The sequence below is a fragment of the Equus quagga genome, chromosome 17 (genome assembly GCF_021613505.1).
Source record: "Equus quagga isolate Etosha38 chromosome 17, UCLA_HA_Equagga_1.0, whole genome shotgun sequence".
Taxonomy (NCBI): domain Eukaryota; kingdom Metazoa; phylum Chordata; class Mammalia; order Perissodactyla; family Equidae; genus Equus; species Equus quagga.
In genome coordinates, this window is record NC_060283.1 from 34,943,928 (window position 1) to 34,961,188 (window position 17,261).

Below are 17,261 nucleotides of genomic sequence, written 5' to 3' on the forward strand. Positions count from 1 at the left end.
TTTATGGGCGAAAATAGAAGAGGCTACATTTAGGGAGGAAATGTGACCTTAGGCTGCAGGCTGAATGTGGAGCGAGACCAAGGAAAAGCTGAGCAAGACGAGAACCTCTGTGCAGTGTGGATGAGCTGTCTGTTTATTCTTGTTTCCAGAATAATGGAGCTCACCATTGACGTCAATGTATGCGACGAAACAAAAAAGCCTTTGGGTGTGTGCAGGGTGCAGCTGGGCCTGGATTTGCTCGGCATGTGTGTGTGTGCGTGTGTGTGTGTGTGTGTGTGTGTGTGTGTGTGTGTTAGGGAGGGGCGCAGGGAGCATGTCAAGGTGTCAATGTCAGAGAAACTGGAGGAGGGGCCTCTCTCACGGAGTGTGAGCCAATCAGCAGTCTTCCCAGGGTTTCAGGATTGCCCCAGTGAACTTGGTATTCACTCCGGTTTGCGTCTGTGTCTGATGAAGTCGCGCACACACCTTGCCAAGGAAAGGGAAAGTGGCTGGCACATGAGACTTCCTGAATGTGGGACTGGCTTCAGGAACTAACAGCTCAGTTTGCCTGCAGGCACCACCAGTTCGTAACTCTTCCTCTCTTCCCATCCCTGGTCCCCAGGAGAGCCCACGAAGGAGAACTGGAAGAGTCCACGCCCTTGCAGCCCTTCAGAGCCCAGCCAGCCTCGCCTCCCCCATCAGACCCTGTAGTTTCAGAGCCTGCTGCAGCTGACCTGCCTCGGAGCCTGCACGCTGTTTCATGTCCCACAGGCAAGTCTTGGCCCTCTACCCCGTGTCCACGAAAATAATCCATAACCAATCTACAAATGAAAATTTGGGTGAGTTTATTCTGAGCCAACAACTGAGGACCATGGCCCGGGGCCTTTCTTCTTGAAGGAAGAAAGGGCACCAAAGAAGTGAGGTATACAGAGTGGTTATATACCCCCAAACAGGATGTTTCACATATGATTGAAATGTCCCTCCCACAATAGTCACAAGATTGCCCTGTCGGCACAGCACTTGATGGACACAGCAGGTAGTGTGTCTGCTATCTCGGCGGGCACAGCAGGAGGCAAGTCTATTGTCTCGAGCTGGGTGGTCACAGGTGAGCGCAGCAATCAGTTCCTAGCCCAAGGAAAGATGCTTAATCCTTAAGGAAATGCCAACGTTGGGAGGGGGAGGGAAGTTGCACCTTTATCTCAAGGGCCTTTGTTCTTGCCATGGGGAATATCTAAAGCAGATATACAATGCATGCTCAACGGGCCTCAGTCAGGCCCTTTTGGAAAGACAAGGTCAGGCCGAATTAGGTTTACACCAAGTGGCTTCCTCATATTCTCCAATATATCCTATTACTTGCCATTTTTATTTGTCTGAGACGAAGTTCTACTCTCTCCTGACACTTTAGACAGAAGGCTGGGGGCTTAGTATGCCCCAAACAACGCTTACTGAAAGGACAAATGTCCTCAACCAAGGTACTCCAGGGTCCAGCGCTCTCTCCCAGAGCCGCCCACACTCCTTAGGTCTCAGTGGCTTTGCGCCTCCCAAAGACCCTCCTTTTCCAATGCCTTTCTCATCCTACTCACTCTGCAAGTGCTGCCCCCTCCGTGGACACTTCGGGGATAACTCTGGCCCTGGTTAATTTATGACCCACAACGCCCAATTCAGTATTTGGTTGAGTTCCCTTTTCCCAAGACGGTCCTTTCTCCCTAATGGCGTGATTGGGGGCGGGGACCACATCATTTCTTTCTTTTGTACCTTCTCGTAGTAACAACGACTCTATTTGCTGAACCAAAAATTGCGACACACGGTCTCAAAAATAAGAAAAGCCCTCCAGGCAGATCTGAGACAAGTGTCAACCTCAGTAGCCTGGGTGGGCGTGCACCGGGAGCTCCTGCAGGGCCGTCCCGTCTCGGTCCCCTGGGCAGCTTCGGCGCCCAGCCATGAATGAATGAGCGAGTGAGTAAATGAATGAATGTGAATGAGTGAATGAAAGATGTCCGCAGGGAGCTTCCCGCGGCGCCGGCCCCTGGGGGCGCGCCTCTGGCCAGTCGCCGGCGGTGTCAGCCTCCCGGCGCCTGGGCTGCAGGAGGGGTTCGGCTGGCCTGCTGGCCGGAGGGAGGTGCACGGGAGCGGGTCCCCGGCCCGCGCCAGCCCCCCCGGCCCGCGGTGGTACGCTCCAGGCCGTGCTCCCCGAACCGGCGGACGCGAGCTGTCTTGAATGGAAGGCGCCGAGGCCGGAAGTGGAAGGGACCACTCGGGAGGACGAGGAGGGGGGCACGAGCGCCGTCGCGTCTTCATTGAGGAACCGACGCGGTGAACATGGAGTTCCATGTGCGTCTTATGTAAAGAGAGCGACGGGCGCCACAGCCAATGGACGCGCGGCGCTCACAGGCCCGGCCCCCGCGGTATGCAGATGAGGCGGCGCGGCGGCCAATGGCAGGCGCGGGGGGCGGGCGCGGCGCGCGCGGTCACGTTTTCCACTATGTGACAGCGGCGAGGCGGCGGCGGCGGCGGCTCTGCAGGCTACGCGCTCTCGGCGGTGGTGGCGGCCGGGACACCGACGCGGACGGCCGGGCGGCCGGGCGAGGACGCGGCGCGGCGGTGAGTGCGCGGCGCGGCGCGGGGGCGGGCGCCGGGCTGGGGCGCCGACCGCCGTGCGGCCGGGCTCTGGTTACGTAACGGCCGCCGGGCAGCGGGCGGGTGGACTCCGGGCGGCGGTGGCGGCGGTGGCGGCGGCGGCGGCTCACGGAGCCCGCGGAGGCGCGATCCGAGAGTTTCCTGGGCCGTTTGACTCCTTCTCGGCTTGCAACCGGCCTGAGGGTGGGTACTGTTATCCCCATTTTGCAGATGGAGAAACTGAGGTCCAGAGAGGTTAGGCCGCTTGTCTAAGGGCACAGAGCTACTGAGTGACTGCCACACCGGACTGTCCTTCTCTAGATGATGTTCTTTATTGAACCCTGCCTCCGCCGGAGGGTCGCTTCAGCTGCCCCTGGGATTCTGGAGGGTCGCTTGGGGAGACAGCTTTCTGCTCTGAGGCCAGAGAACCAAGTCTCAGGCTAGGGAAGGGCGGCTGCTGGGCGCTGGTCTAGGGGCTTTACCTAAACAGGCCAGGGGGCCCCTGCAGTGGATGAGCAGAGAGTCTAGAAAGTTCCTGTGCCAAGGCAGGCCTGGAAACCTTTCCCCAGGCTGGACCTCCCTGTATTTATTCCCTCTCCCCAGGTTGGGAGAAGTGGGGGAGGTGTCCGACTTTGCCATGCAGCAGTCACACCATCCTTCTGGGTTGCACCTTGGCTACCGAGTCCCTGACATGGACCAGGACCGCGTCGGGGGACAGCCTGTTTACCCCTCCAAGAAGGCGGGGCTAAAGTGTGATAACTCGGTTGCCAGGCTTTCTGAAACCTACACAGAGGAAACCAGTTTGGAAGTCTGATTCATAGTCACAGAACCCCAGAGCCCGAAGGTCCCCTGGGAATCATCCAGGGTAACCCCTTGGCTTCGCAGATCAGGAGACTGAGGCCCCGAGAGCTGCTGGGCACACACCATGGCAGGGCTGGGCCCGGGCCCAAGACGTCTCCAGGGTCTTTCCATCATCCTGAGGGTCTTGATCGGGGTGAGCTTCAGAGATTCCATGAAGGCCTGAAATTGGGTGCTGAATCCTGAGTGGTCTGAAATTTGGGAGGAGGGTCCTCAGGTCCTCCGAATGTTAACCCCAGCACCATGGGAGAAGCCCCCCCGTGAATACCCCTCAGCTCCCATGTCTCATACATCAGGGCCGCTGGCCTTGTCCCCGGCTGCAGGGAGGAGAGGCCCCCCACTTGCCCCACCTGGGGTTTGTGGTCCCAGGCTGGGTTTAGTGGAGAAGGGAACAAGACTGCCCCTGAAGGCTTTAACTGGAAATTGAGTTGTTAAATACAGGGCTGATCACGTTTTATAAGAGGTATGAGTGAAACAAGGCAAGAGACTCCCTATTTTTAAGTGGGAGCTCCGTGATATGCCAACTCAGGCATGGCACCGTGGGTGTTCGCAGTTATCTGTCCCTGTCATCTGGTGTGATTCACTGGTACAGAACCCACACAGCCCTGACTTTCTCTGGAGGCCGGGGTGCTGGGCTGGGCTGGGAGGGGAGTCCTGCGGCCAGCCAGCCAGCTGCTGCTGGGTGACTCAGCCCCCCTCTGGGCCTCAGTTTCCCCGTCTGTAGGGAGGCTCGGATTCGAGGTCTGTTTCAATGCCTGGATTTTTGGATTCCTGTTACTCTGCGGATGATTCCCCGGGTGCCCACACACGTCACCCTGTGAGGCATTTCTGCCGAGCTTAGGAGGAAATAGGAAAGGTTCCTCTCATTTGTACTCTCTGTCCTGCACACTTAACTTTCAGAAACATACTGGTGGGCACGCCTCTGTTTTTAAATGATGACGTCGCTTCGCGGGGCCTCAGCAAACCGCAGGCTCCATCAGGTCGTTGAGCGGCTGGCAGAACCTCTCAGCAGTTAGTCAAAATAAAGAGCGACATTGAAAACCACTGTGCCCGGCAAAACTAACTAGCCACACATAACCTGGCAGCTGTGCAGCGGCTCTGCGGCCCCAGCCCTTGTGGAAAGCTGGCCCACCTGCGGACCCAAGGGAGAACCAGAAAGTCTGGATGGGGGCCTCTGATGGGTTTGTGCCCTAAGCAGCTTCTCTGTTACACCTTCGTTTCAACTCTGTGCTCCTTGAGTACACATCTGTGACGTTTGTTATTGTATTTCCAAGTCCAGAGCAAATCAGAAGCCCTAGGTGAGCAGGCGGACAGTGACTGGTCACAGGCAGGGTCAAGGCCACTGCATTATCAGAGGGGGGCAGTTCCAAAGGGAAGGAGGAGCAGGCTCCAGGCGGCGTGCCCTACCCTCTCCAGCCCCCAAGGCCTCAAGGGTTCCTGGTGCTCCTCCTGGGGTGACAGAGAGGAGTGAGAATAGGCCACCAGGCAGCTCCTTCCCCCAGCGCTGAAGCTAGGAGGGTGACGTTGTCTACAGTGTCGTTGTTTTAAATCTCTGCCTCTCCGTATCTGAGGTTGAAAGGCGGAGCTGAGAATGTTTGAAGGGATCTCGGAGAGGCTGAGCGGGGCCTCTCCCAGTCTCCTGCCCTTCCATATTTGGACGGCCACGGTCACATTTTCCTCAGTTACCCAACTGTTGCCATGGAGAGCGTGGTGTTTATTTAGCAGGACAAACATTTTCTCCGGATTACAGCAGGCTGGCCTCGGGGAATTGACTCCTACCAGGAAGCAGCAGACGTGTTAAAATATTGGGGGTTGTAAAAGACCCAGACACAGGCTCTGAGATGCCTGTTACATAAAGCCCCAAACGGGCAGAATGAACCAGGCTGTGGGAAGTCAGGCTGGTGGTGTCGCCGGGGTGGCTGGTGGCTGGGAGGGCCACCAGGGGCCCCTGGGGGGTGGCAGTCTTCTGCCTCCACAGCTGGGCGCTGCGTACACAGGTGTGTTCAGTTTGTGGACATACATCAAGCCGTAACCTTACGGTTTGGGACTTTTCCGCGTGTATCTTGACTTCTGTTTCTGAAACTTGATTGCCTTCAGGAATTGGGCTCTATGCTGATTTCTGGTTTCCACAAAGAGATGTCTTTCTCCCTCAGGCCCAAGGATATTGAGATTGAGAAGCCCTTACCAGCCCTGGCAGTGGCAGTGCAGGGTGGAACAGGACACCAGGCTGTCCTTTCATTCCCAATTTTTTTTTTTACCGTTTATTATGGAAACCCTGAATATATGTGAAAGTAGAGAGGACCGTGTAATGAACCCCGTGAACTGTTCCATCAGCTTCAGCGGGCTTCAGGCCTTGGCCCCTCTCCTTCCAGACCCTCGCCCGCGTCCTCCCGCTCCCGAATTACTATGGGGCGATCCCAGACTATGACCTCATCGGGACTGCACTTTCTAAATGTTCCTCTGTCCTGTCAAGGCAAACCTCGCTCCCGGAGGTGTGGCCAGGAGACTGGAGATGGGGCGGGGAGCTCAGCTCCTTTCCTCCAGTCTGACCACTCTCCGAGGGCAGAGCCAGTGGGCGGACATCTGCGGAGGGGACATCTCTAGGGACAGGGGCACTCCAGCAGCCCCTTCTGAGCCCGGCTGTCCTTTCCTTCCGGGGACCCTGGCACCTTGGCTGTGAGCACCCCCCAGGGGTGGAAACACAGGTTTCGCAGGGCCCTGGCAGTGCCGGCACGCGGGCACTCCGTAAACGCTTGTGGAAGGCAGGAGGCAGAGTCTGCTTTGACCGGCATGTTGGTTTTGCTAACTTGGCAAAATGAGGTCGGTCTGTTAGAACTGTCGGTGCTGAGCCATGCATTTCCTGGAATAATGAAGTTTCAGGTGATTTGGTTTGGTTCATTGTTTCACATTTCTGCCCTGCTTGCCCAACCCTCTGCAAGAAGATTTGCTCCCTACTAAGGTAATCAGGTGACTCCTGCTCAATGAATCCTACTCGTGCCAGCTCCCAGGGGTGGGGACTGGGGGCCAGCCTGGAGCTCCTCCAAGGAGCCAAGAGACAAGCCCCCGGGGCATGCCTGGAAGCAGAGTGCATGCTGGCTCCTTCCAGAGGGGTCTTTATTGCCTGAGGTCGGGGGTGGCCAGCTGAGATCTTAGTCCTTTAAATACAAGCCAGAGACAGCTCTCATGGCAATGAAATATCTCCTTTTTTAAAAAAAATTGCTTGTGTTACCCATCTGTTCTCCTGTAGTAGTCGGCAACGATCATAAAAGCTAGCGTGTGTTGGACACTTTACTGCCTTGCAGACACTGCACAGGCTGTGTCACTTAACCCTCCCGGCAGCCAACAGGAGGCAGAGGCTGCTGCCGCCCCACCCTACAGATGAGGAAACAGGGCTCAGAGGCTCAGGAACTTGCCCCAGAACACACGGTCAGGAAGTGGTGGGACCCACCGAAGACCCTGCCGTCCGGGGGCTGCTCACTTAACCCCCCAGCCCTCCTAATTCACTCAGGAGGAAGGGCCAGCTGCTTATCCAGTGGGGACCATGGGATGAGATGCGTGGTACCCAGGCTGTTGGGGGCAGGAGTGAGAGGATGCTCTGGGCACCCTGGGCAGCCCCTTGGCAACTCTGCTGAACCGTAGCAAGAGCCCTCAAAGAGGTCTCCTTGCTTCCATCAGGCCCCCAGCCTACAAGGCCGTTACATTGTAAGCACAGAACTCTCCCACAGTCCCCATCCCACTCAGAATGAGACCGGAGTCCTGGCTCTCCCACCGCAAGGCACCACCGGGTCTGGCTCTGACCTCATGTTGCCCTCCTACCCTCTGCCTTGTCCTCTCTGCTCCAGACTTGCCCACCTTCCTCAAACTCACCTGCCTCGGGACCTTTGCACTTGCTGCCCCCTGCCTAGAACGTTCTTCCTCCACCATCCTCCTGGCCCACTCTCTCACCCTCTTCAGTCTGTCTGTCAGTTCGAGTTCTCATAAAAGCAGAATCTGGGCTGAGACTTAATGCCAGCACTTTCCTGTGAGATGCGATCCCAGGGCAGCATGAGTGAGGGAAGAGGGAAGTGAGGACAAAAAGGCTGGGACGCGCGCACAAGATGATGCTCTAGTGGTGACGCCCTGCTTCACACATACCTGGCTGGTCCCTCAGCCCCTTGGGGCCTCATCAGAGAGACTACCCAAAAAAAGACAGGAAGGAAGGGCGGAAAGGAAAGCTTCCTTTGAGGCGGGGGGATGGAGAGGAGATTTATCTGCCAGCCCCTTCTTTTTTCCTGACCCGCTGTGGTCTAAGTTCACCCTGGGGAGTGGCACTCTCGGGTCCAGTTGCCTCGCCAGGCCCTCTGGCAGCAGCTGGGGAAGCGAGGGCCCACCCCGTGGTGTGGCGCTCCATCCAAGGCCAGAGACTTTCTGGGGCTGGGGGCATACTCAGCCAGAGACTCCTGGTGGCCTCAGCTGTGAAGCCAGGAGGACCAGGTGCGTGTGTGCCCCATGGGGTTGGGGAGGAGCGAGCAGCTACAGACCTAGGGGAGCGAGGCCGAGGGGCTCTGAGTCAGCACCCCACACGGGGGCTCAGGTACCAGGTCAGTGTCACCTCTGCGTGGGCCTTCCCTGGACACCCTCCGTAAAACGTCCCACCCAGCCCCTCCCACGCAGCCCCTCCTGGTCCCCTGCTCTACTTCCTTCTCCTTAGCACGTGTCATTAATCTGCTGTGTATGCTGTTCCCCTGTTGATGACCTGTTTTCTCCTCTAGAACGTGAGCTCCATGGGGACAGGAAAGATGTCTGTCTTGTCCTCTGTCGTAGCGTGAGCCCTCCATGCTGTGTGCAGTAAGAGGAAGGTAATCAGCAGAAAGCAGCACCTATAACGGTGCCACCACATGGCCAGCCCTGCATAAGTGCTGCCTGTCGTTTTATTGTGGTTGTTACTTACTGTTCTGCGACTTGTTCATTTATGTCCTAGAATCTTCCCACCTCGCTATGTCTGGTCTCCCTCTTTTTGGTGGGTGCATAGTATTCCATAGTGCTGCTGCCCCGGGTTTTACGCTGTCAACAATAGGTGCCAGGCCCTGGGGATACAGCAGGGAGCACCTCAAAGCTCCGACACGTCGGTGTGGAGTCCGGCAGTGTCAGCGCCATGGAGGAGAGAGCAGGATGGGGGATGCGGAGCTGGTGGGGGAGAAGATGGTATGTTTGTGCAGGAGGAACAGGCTGTCTGCAGGATGAGTGCCGTGGGCTTCAGGGAGCAGCAAAGTCCCTGAGGTCGGAGCCCAGTAGCTGGGCCAAGGTGGGGGACCACAGCAGGAGATGCTCGGGAGGCAGCCAAGGAGGCCTTGCAGAGCTGTGGGCCCTCCGTGCAGACCAGGGCCGTGCTCTGGGCCCCCTAGGGCAGGGGGCAGAGGCAGGGGACCCAGTTTGGAAGTTGGGGCTGGTGCCTGGCCAGGGTGGTCGTGGTGGACGAGGTGCCCTGATAAGACATCGATAGGCTCCCTGCTGATGATCCTTCATCACTCTGTGTGCCATGCTCACGCGTCTTCGTGCACATGCACAAGCATTCCCAGAGTGGCTCCTAGGAGTGGGGAGGGGTGCGGGTCGTAAATGTTGCTGGACACACCCCAAGTCCCCTCCAGGAAGACTTTGTTGGGACACCACAGTGCACAAGAGTCCTCTGCCTCGCCGACATCGGATGCTGTTGGTCCTGTCCACTTAGGGTGACTTCAGCCTTTGCATTTTCCCTGTGACTAGTGAGGTTGAGCATCTCCCTAAGTTTATAGATTTCTCTTGGGGGAATAGCCTCTGCTTCGTCTTTGATCTCTCTCTTCCCCAAAGGTAGCACCTTTCATTCTTCCCTTGAATTAGCTAGAACTTCCCTGAAATGTTAAAAAAGACTGAGCAGCAGACTTGCTTGTTTGTTCCTCACGTTGTTGGAACGCCGCTGGCAGTTTAGGTTGTCTGTCACTGGGGACGTGGATAAGCTGCGGTTGTCTAAAGCCACCATGAACAGCTGTCCTCTAGCTGGGATTTCCTCCCTTGCCATGACCTTCCCCCTGCAGGGCTGTGGAGACATGATCTTCTGAAAATTTAATATTGCAGCCAAGCTGTCCAGATGCACAGGACTTCCCTCCTTTGTAGGTAACCTGCTTGTTTTTCCTGTCTGGATGCTGGGAGAATTTTATTTTATTTTATTTTATTTATTTTTTTTTTTTGGAGGAAGATTAGCCCTCAGCTAACTACTGCCAGTCCTCCTCTTTTTGCTGAGGAAGCCTGGCTCTGAGCTAACATCCGTGCCCATCTTCCTCTAGTTTATACGTGGGACGCCTACCACAGCATGGCTGCCAAGCAGTGCCATGTCCGCACCCGGGATCCGAACCAGCGAACCCCGGGCCACCGAGAAGCGGAACGTGCGAACTTAACCGCTGCGCCACCGGGCCGGCCCCAGGGAGAATTTTATTTTTACTTGAAAATATTTTTCATCAGGATGATGGAGGCTTGGACTCATCGCATAATTTTGCCTGGTATGCAGGGAGTCCTTTGATGGGCACAGGAAGTCTGTCTTCAGCCAGGAGGGTTTTCTTCACGTGTATCTTTCGTTGTGGTTTCCACTTCACTGCTCTGGTGTCTTTTCCTGAAAGAGCCATTATCCGCAGGTCAACACACAGCTTTCCTCCATGTCTCTCCTCCCTTCGTATGTAATATCAGCCCTTTGCCTGCATTTTAAAAGAGTTTCTCATGCTTCTCCTCCCCATCATTGAAACCCTTTTCCTCATTATTGACTCTGAACTTAACTTTCTAATCTTCTGTTCTGATGTGGCATTTTCGTCTCAGTCTGTGGCTTTGGCTCATCCTCCATTACCTGTTTCATGGAATCCATCATTTCTTGATTTTTACATATGACACAGAGTTGGTGCTGTCCTGAATTTGCTTGTTTCCTCCACGTCGTGGAGGCTGTATTCATTTTGTCTTTGTAGCACGCTTTTTCAAAAGCCACGTCTTAGCTCTTTTCTGTGTGTGCTTGGTGAACAAGTCAAGGTCTAGTCAGACTTCCTGTTTTCCAAAGAATAATGTGCTGGATCCTCCACGGGTCCCCATCTTCAGGGACTGGTGGGCCCAGAGTCCAGCACTGTCACCTGCTGCTGTGTGGCCTTGGGCAAGTCACTGCCTGTTTTCTCGTCCTTAGAATGGAGCGGGAAGAGTACCCTACGTGCTTTGTGGACAGTGCTCATGAGGATTCCGTGGAATGGCGTGGCTCACGCTCTTAGCGTAGTGTCTGTAGTCGGCATCGTCAATCAGGCGTCTGGTCTGCTTCCCGGAGCATGTGGAAGCTGGGGGGCACATTCTGCCTTCTGGGGACACCCCTCAGTGAAGATACCACCGCCTGGGCCCTGCAGACCTTCCCTCCCGGCTCAGTCCCCGAGGCTGGTCTTAGCAGACTGTGTCAGCAGGTCCACTTGCCTCCTGCCTCCCTGACCTCTGAGGTCAGCAGGAGAGAGAAGCCGGGGGATCCCCCCAGCCGCGGATTGACTGGCTTGCTCTGGTTTCAGCAGCCCTCTTCCTCTTCCTATGTAGGCCCAGGGGGATAACAGCTCCCCCTGCCCCCACCTGGTAGCCCCCAGGGTTGCACATCTTTTGTTGTTTCCGTAACCGTGACCACATCCTTTTATGCAATGCCTTCATCAAACACCCTTCTGGTTTGAGTGGGTGACTGCTTCCTGTGGGGACCCTGAGGGAGACACTTCCTGGGTCCCCCTTTCACCTTGTGACATCTCTCTGGTCCTTAGGCTTCTGGTTGAACCCCTTCTGCCTCGTGTACTCATGGTCTTTACTCGTCCCAGCCTATGGCTAGTCTGTCTCTAATTTCCACCCCCTCCACCCACCTGCCCCCAAAGCACCAAAGTTAGCTATCAGGGCAGCAGTGGGGACTGCCCAAATGCAAACCAAGTTCCATGAGTCTGGTGCTCAAAATGCTTCCATGGCTCCTAGTCTTGTCATTTCCCAGATAAAGTACAAACTCCATGCTGGCCTCCTTCTGGTCCATCTCCCTTCCACACTCAATTCACACAGGCCGTAGTGGAGCCCAGGAACTGCCTGCAGTGCCTGGAACAAGCCCCCCCCGCCCCCACCCCACCACCACTCGTGCTGCTGTAAGGCCCCCGCCTGCTCTGCCCTCTGCACAGGGTAGCACCTGCTCCCATAACCCCATCTCCCCCTGAAGTCTCCCCTTACCCGCAGCCAGGTTTGGGCATCCCCCCTGCCTGAAGCCTGGTTTTGGGGTCTCCTCTAACTTGTGATGGCCGAGATTTCTGAGAGCTACTCCTCCCCTACATCACTTGGGGAGATTTGTAAAATGCACGTTCCTAGGCCCTGCATGCCATTCAGCGGGAATCTGTATTTTTCCCAAAGCTCTCCTCGTGCTGAGCGGTGATCACTGATGCTCTTGTCACCTTCTGACTAGGCCATCAGCAACCCAATGTCTGGGGCTGGGGTGCCTGGTTCCACGGCCTCCCTCGTTCGTGGCAGGCAGGAGCTCAGTGAATGAGACAGAGAAGGGTACCCAACTTGACCCGACTACTGCTGTGTCATGTAGCAAAACGTGGAGGGGGATCTCACCGCGGCCCTCCGCGGTGGCCGCCAGAACCGCCTCGCTCTTCAATGCCTGACGACATCTCTCTCGTTTGCCAGCTTCATTCGGGAGCCAACATGAATGGATACGCTGAGTATGCCCCCAGCCCACCCCACCCCACCACGGAGCACACAGAGCCCATGCCCAGTGGAGCCCCACTCCAGGAGGACGTCGACATGAGCGGTGGCTCCAGTGGAAATGAAACCAACGAAAACTGCTCCACGGGGCGGGACTCGCAGGGCAGCGACTGTGAGGACACTGGCAAGGAGCTGGGGATGCTGGTGGAGCCGCCCGACACCCACCAGGGGTAGGTGTGGCCTCTGGCCCGCCCAACCAAGGCGAGGCCGGTTGCTTGCTTTCTCCATGTCTCATCCTGTTGTAACTTGACTGCTTTTGCGGTCTTTATATCATGATTACCAAATTTTTCAAGATTTTTGAAAATCTCATTAACTCAGAACAACTGAAATTTACTAGAGTCTAGCCCTCCTTCTAATGATGCCACTGTTGACTTTGAAGATCGGAGTGCCAGTGGGTAGCTAGTGAGGATAACGAGCTCTCGGGAGGCAGAAGAGTCAGGTAGCCCCGCTGGCAGCTCCTTACACCAACGCTGCATGGTTCATAGAAAATGACCTGGCTCCTCCAGTCTTGGGTTTCCATAGCGCAATACTTATTTTTCCTGTTATCTGAAGGTTTTATGTTCCAGTTTTATCTTAACCTCATATTTTTTTAAATTGTCTTCCTATGGTGTAATCTAGCCTGTTATCACGGGTTGGACGGGGGAGGAAGTGGCTGGAACATACCATCTTCCGTGTTTTGTCTTTATTTTTTATTCTTACAGTCCAGATGCCTTTAGCCTGATGATGGCGAAGTCTGAACACAACCCGTCCACAAGCGGCTGCAGGTAAGGCCAGTCAGAGCTCCCTTAACGTAGAGTCTTTGGAGAAACTGAAAGATTTGTTACTAGAGGTTAGTTCTGGGGGTGATGTGACTTTTTACAAGCTTCTGCGAGAACCTGTTAGTCTGTGCAGCTCGGTTGTGACCCTGGCCATGCCCTTACGGGCACCAATTGTCCCCATGGCCTGTCAGAGCCCCTGATGTTGTTAGGAATCTCTAGTGCTTCCAGTCTATCTGAGCAGACTTGTCTGCCTCTCAGACTTTTTCCTTTGGAACATTCCTCACCCTTTTTAGGTATTTATAACAAAGTATCCTTAATTTCATATCCACAGACATTTTTATATCACTGCTGGACTAAAATCCAGCTCTTAGTCCTGGGCATGTGGGCACTTTGTCACGGCCTCAGAGCCCTGATTTCTGTCATTCTTTCTGCACCCTGTACTCTAAACAGGCCCCTCTCCCTCAGCAAGTGCCACCTGTCCTGCCTTCCTCCCATCTCTGTATCTTTGTTTGGAGATCTTTGTTATCAATCTCCTTCTTCTCTGAGGTTTCCTTGTATTCGTCATTCACATTCACGCCCTGGGAAGCCACTTTGCTGTCCTCTGTAATCTCTGTCACTCGGTCCTTTTCATCTGAGACAGGGAAGGAAGGCACAGCTCAGGGATGCAGGCTGCCTGCCAGACTGTGGGTCGACAGGCAGGCCTTGCTGGGCAGGGCCCAGCTCTCACCGTCAGGGGACTAGAACCCAGTCGGAGGGACTTCAGCAGTCTTCACTTGGGTTCAAGAGGTGGTTCTCAACTGTCTCCTCGCAGGAGACATGTGGCAATGTCAGGAGACATTTTGGGTCCTCCCAGCTGGCGAGGGTGCTGCTGGCCTCCAGTGGGTAAGGCCAGGGATGCTGCTGACATCCTGAAGTGCACCGCAGAGAACTACGCGGACTGAGATGTCCCAGCGCCCTGGTTGGGAAACTGGACTAGAGGCACGTTCTTCGGAAAAGGGCATGTGGAACGCTCACGTCTGATTGCCTTTCTTTAACCCCGTAGTAGCGAGCAGTCCGCCAAGGCAGACACGCACAAAGAACTGATAAAAACGCTGAGGGAGCTGAAAGTCCACCTGCCCGCAGACAGGAAGGCCAAGGGGAAGGCCAGCACGCTGGCGACCTTGAAGTACGCCCTGAGGAGTGTGAAGCAAGTGAAAGGTATGTCCGCCTCGAGCGTCTGTCCCAAACCTGTAGGTTCACAGACCCAACGTTACAGCTTGGACAGTGCTGACTTTCCAAAGCTCAACCCTGAAACAGCAGAAGGGAATTTCACAGGCCGACAGAGCTTCCGTGGATTGGAGACCCTTAATTCACTGGAAGTTTTCTACTGCACTTGACTTTTAGAGGAAAAAATTCAGGTGGGAAACCAGGTGATAAAAGAAACCTCTGTAAACGTAAAAGTCTGTGCTCTGGGCTGGGGTTGGGTTGTGTTCAGGAGAGTCCAGCACCTTCCAGGCTCTGGCTGGAGAGTTGGTGACCTGCGGTGGGGCCTGCCCTGTGAGCCCCTCAGAATGGGATTGAAGTGAAATGGAGTTAAAGCCCAAAGCATTTAGTGAGGGCCAGGCCCTCCTTTAAAACACGTGAAAGATACGAGGGTGGGTATTGCTAGATCTGATCCTCAAAGGACAATATTTTAGAGCCTCACGATTCAAGACCTTGGGCAGTTTGTTTCGAGTTGATCTAAACTTGTGTGAATTTCCGCGATGGTGGTCTTTGAACCAGGAGGCAGGCACACGGGGCGGAGCACCGCCCTCCGTCACAGGTGCCCTCAGCCGGCCTCCAGCATCCAGATGCTGCTTCCATTTGTGGGTGTATTTGGATTTTATTATTAGATGGCAGAATATGTAAGAGCTTTTAGAACTGGTCAGTGGAACAGACTAAGGCTTTCATCTGAGAATACACGTGCAGAACTCCTCATGGATGCAAAGCAGGAATCTATGAACAAACGCCACAAATTGCAGAAATGTTCGCATCATCGAGCTCAGACACTTGACTTTTCAGTAAACTCCAGGCCCTTTGAATAACTTCCGACAGAGTTCAGTCTTCCTTCAATTGCTCCTATGACTGCCCCTTCCTCTGGGCGGGCACCCCCTTCTCCTGGGGCTCAGATAACCGCGGGTGTCTCTGTCTCCAGGGCAGGTGAGGAGCCCCCTGCCGTGGAACAGGTGCTGGCATTTCTAGAGAACCGAGCCCTCGACCCCTGGCTGGGCTGTTCTGCAAACAGCCCATCCCAGGGAATTCAGGCCCGTGACCCCTGCACTGGGGGTCATCTTAGGATGGTTAAGCTCTAAAAGTTGGTCGGAAAGGTCCACACAGCCTTGCCTTCCAGTCTGTTTCTGGGAAGAGGGAATGTGAGCTTCGAGAGGTTTTAGGATTTCCTCCAGTGTTTCAGAGATGACAGCAGAAGTCTCGGAGGAAGTGTACATGGACGCATTTCTGACCTTAGAGCAGTGGATGCTTAGGCGGACCCTTTTCCTTACAGTGGAACCCACCAGCTCCTGCACTTGAGGCCTTCCTTAGCTGTTTTGATCCCTTATGACAAACAAGCAGAGACAGAAGAAAAGTCAGCATCTCACTAGGTCAGAGGAGGGAGCTTCCTTACCTAGCAGATGTGTGAGCCCAGCCCCCACTCCACCCGTGTTACACATGTGCACTGAGGTCCCAGGAGACTGTGCACATTAAAAACGCACGTTATAATAGAAAAACCTTAAAGGCTGAGATAAAGGAACAGTGGCTTTATTCTGTCATCATCAGCTACTGTGTCAAGGCATGGCATACAGTCAGGGCAGGGTTTGTCACTAATAATCGTGGATACAAAGCTGTATTTCAAAGTCTCCTATTTTCTAACGTTTGGATAACTTTTGTCGGCACGTCTTTGCTGCTTGTCCCATGTGGTCTGTCTGGGAGAGCGTGTGCCAGGCATGAAGGGTGGGCTCTGCTGTATGCTGGTTTGTGCTGCCTTTGGGGCACCCTCTTCAGCCCCATGTTTCTCTGCAGGCTCCTCTCTAGGCCGTGTCCCTTCATGAGGGTTGGTAGAGTGAAAACAGCTGACATGCTGGGCCAGCCCTCTGGGGCGCACACAAACTGCAGGGCCAGGCAGTTCTCTGAAGGGTGGAGAACGCTGGGGGCTCCTCTGCCCTCAGGAGGCCTTGGTGGATAGCACGGGGATGGTCCACTCTCACCGGCCCACTGAGGGCGCAAGCTGAGTGCCAGGTGTGGCTGGTCAGTGCTGGTCAGGCCTAAAAATGCCATCTGAGAATCTGTCTGGTGCCCCTGGGGTGTGTGCTCCCCTGGGGAGGGACGGCTCTGGGGGCCGCAAGCCTGTGGAAGGAGGAACTGCGGGGCAGGTCACTGTCTGGTCCGCTGGCATGTCAGGTGTTTCATTCTTGGCACCCACAATAGCTCGAGAACTGGGAAGGGGGGCCCACATCAAGAGGGCGTTTCCTGCCCCTCCAGCAGTTTACTTCTGGATTTGAGAGTACGTTCAGAAACGGCCCAGTTCCTGATGTCTGCAAGGTGGAGAATCCAAATCAGACACGACTGAGCCTCGGGTCCAGAGGCCTCGCACACGCTTGGCGGGATCCCGGGTCCAGCTCCAGGCCGCGGCCCTGGGTTCCCCTCGCCTGAGGGCTCCCCTTTGCAGAGCCGGCTGCGGCCGTGGCTTTGTCACCCCAAAGCTGTGCAGGACGATCCAGGATGCGTGGCCCTCGTCTGCAGGTTCTGTTCTGAACAGTTTGTTCCAAATGTTGCTTCTTGTGCCCAGTGTTTTCCACCCGTTGATTCTGTCTGGATGGAAGCATCTGGTCGAGGCCACCGAGAGTGGCAGGTGCAGGGCTGCCATAGCCGTCCTACGTGGAAACATCAATGTTGTGTCACGATTCAAGACCTCATGGGGAAGTGAGGGTTAGGTAGAGCTCTGTGGCCAGGGTATTTAGAATAATGTATATTTATCATTTAAAAAGTTCTGTAATCAGTCAGAGAAAGATGAACTCTATATGACTCCACTCATAGGTGGAAGTTAGTATATTGACAAGGAGATCTGATCGGTGGTTACCAGGGAAAAGGGGGGGTGGGGGGAGGGCACAAAGGGGGAAGTGGTGTACCCACAACATGACTAACAAAAATGTATAACTGAAATCTCATAAGGTTGTAATCTATCATAACATTAATTAAAAAAAAAAAAAAAAGGGGCCGGCCCGGTGGCGCAGCGGTTAAGTTCGCACGTTCCGCTTCTCGGCGGCCCGGGGTTCGCTGGTT

The 17,261-nt window shown here is 55.1% G+C and overlaps 1 protein-coding gene across 3 annotated transcripts in view; it reads left to right on the top strand.

Moving 5' to 3' along the window:
• Positions 1-1,958: 1,958 nt before the first annotated feature.
• The window catches only part of PER2 (period circadian regulator 2), a 43,286-nt gene continuing 27,983 nt past the window's right edge, over positions 1,959-17,261 (top strand). Inside the window, exons 1-4 of one of the 3 annotated variants that reach the window (XM_046643734.1) lie at positions 1,959-2,580; positions 12,130-12,377; positions 12,909-12,971; positions 14,008-14,162. In XM_046643734.1, coding sequence (XP_046499690.1) covers positions 2,350-2,580; positions 12,130-12,377; positions 12,909-12,971; positions 14,008-14,162 — 697 coding nt within the window. In that variant the 5' untranslated portion in view covers positions 1,959-2,349. Of the gene's footprint in view, positions 2,581-2,704; positions 2,800-5,899; positions 8,292-12,129; positions 12,378-12,908; positions 12,972-14,007; positions 14,163-17,261 lie in introns of those variants that run through there. The other 2 variants (XM_046643735.1, XM_046643736.1) reach the window with 2 other exon arrangements.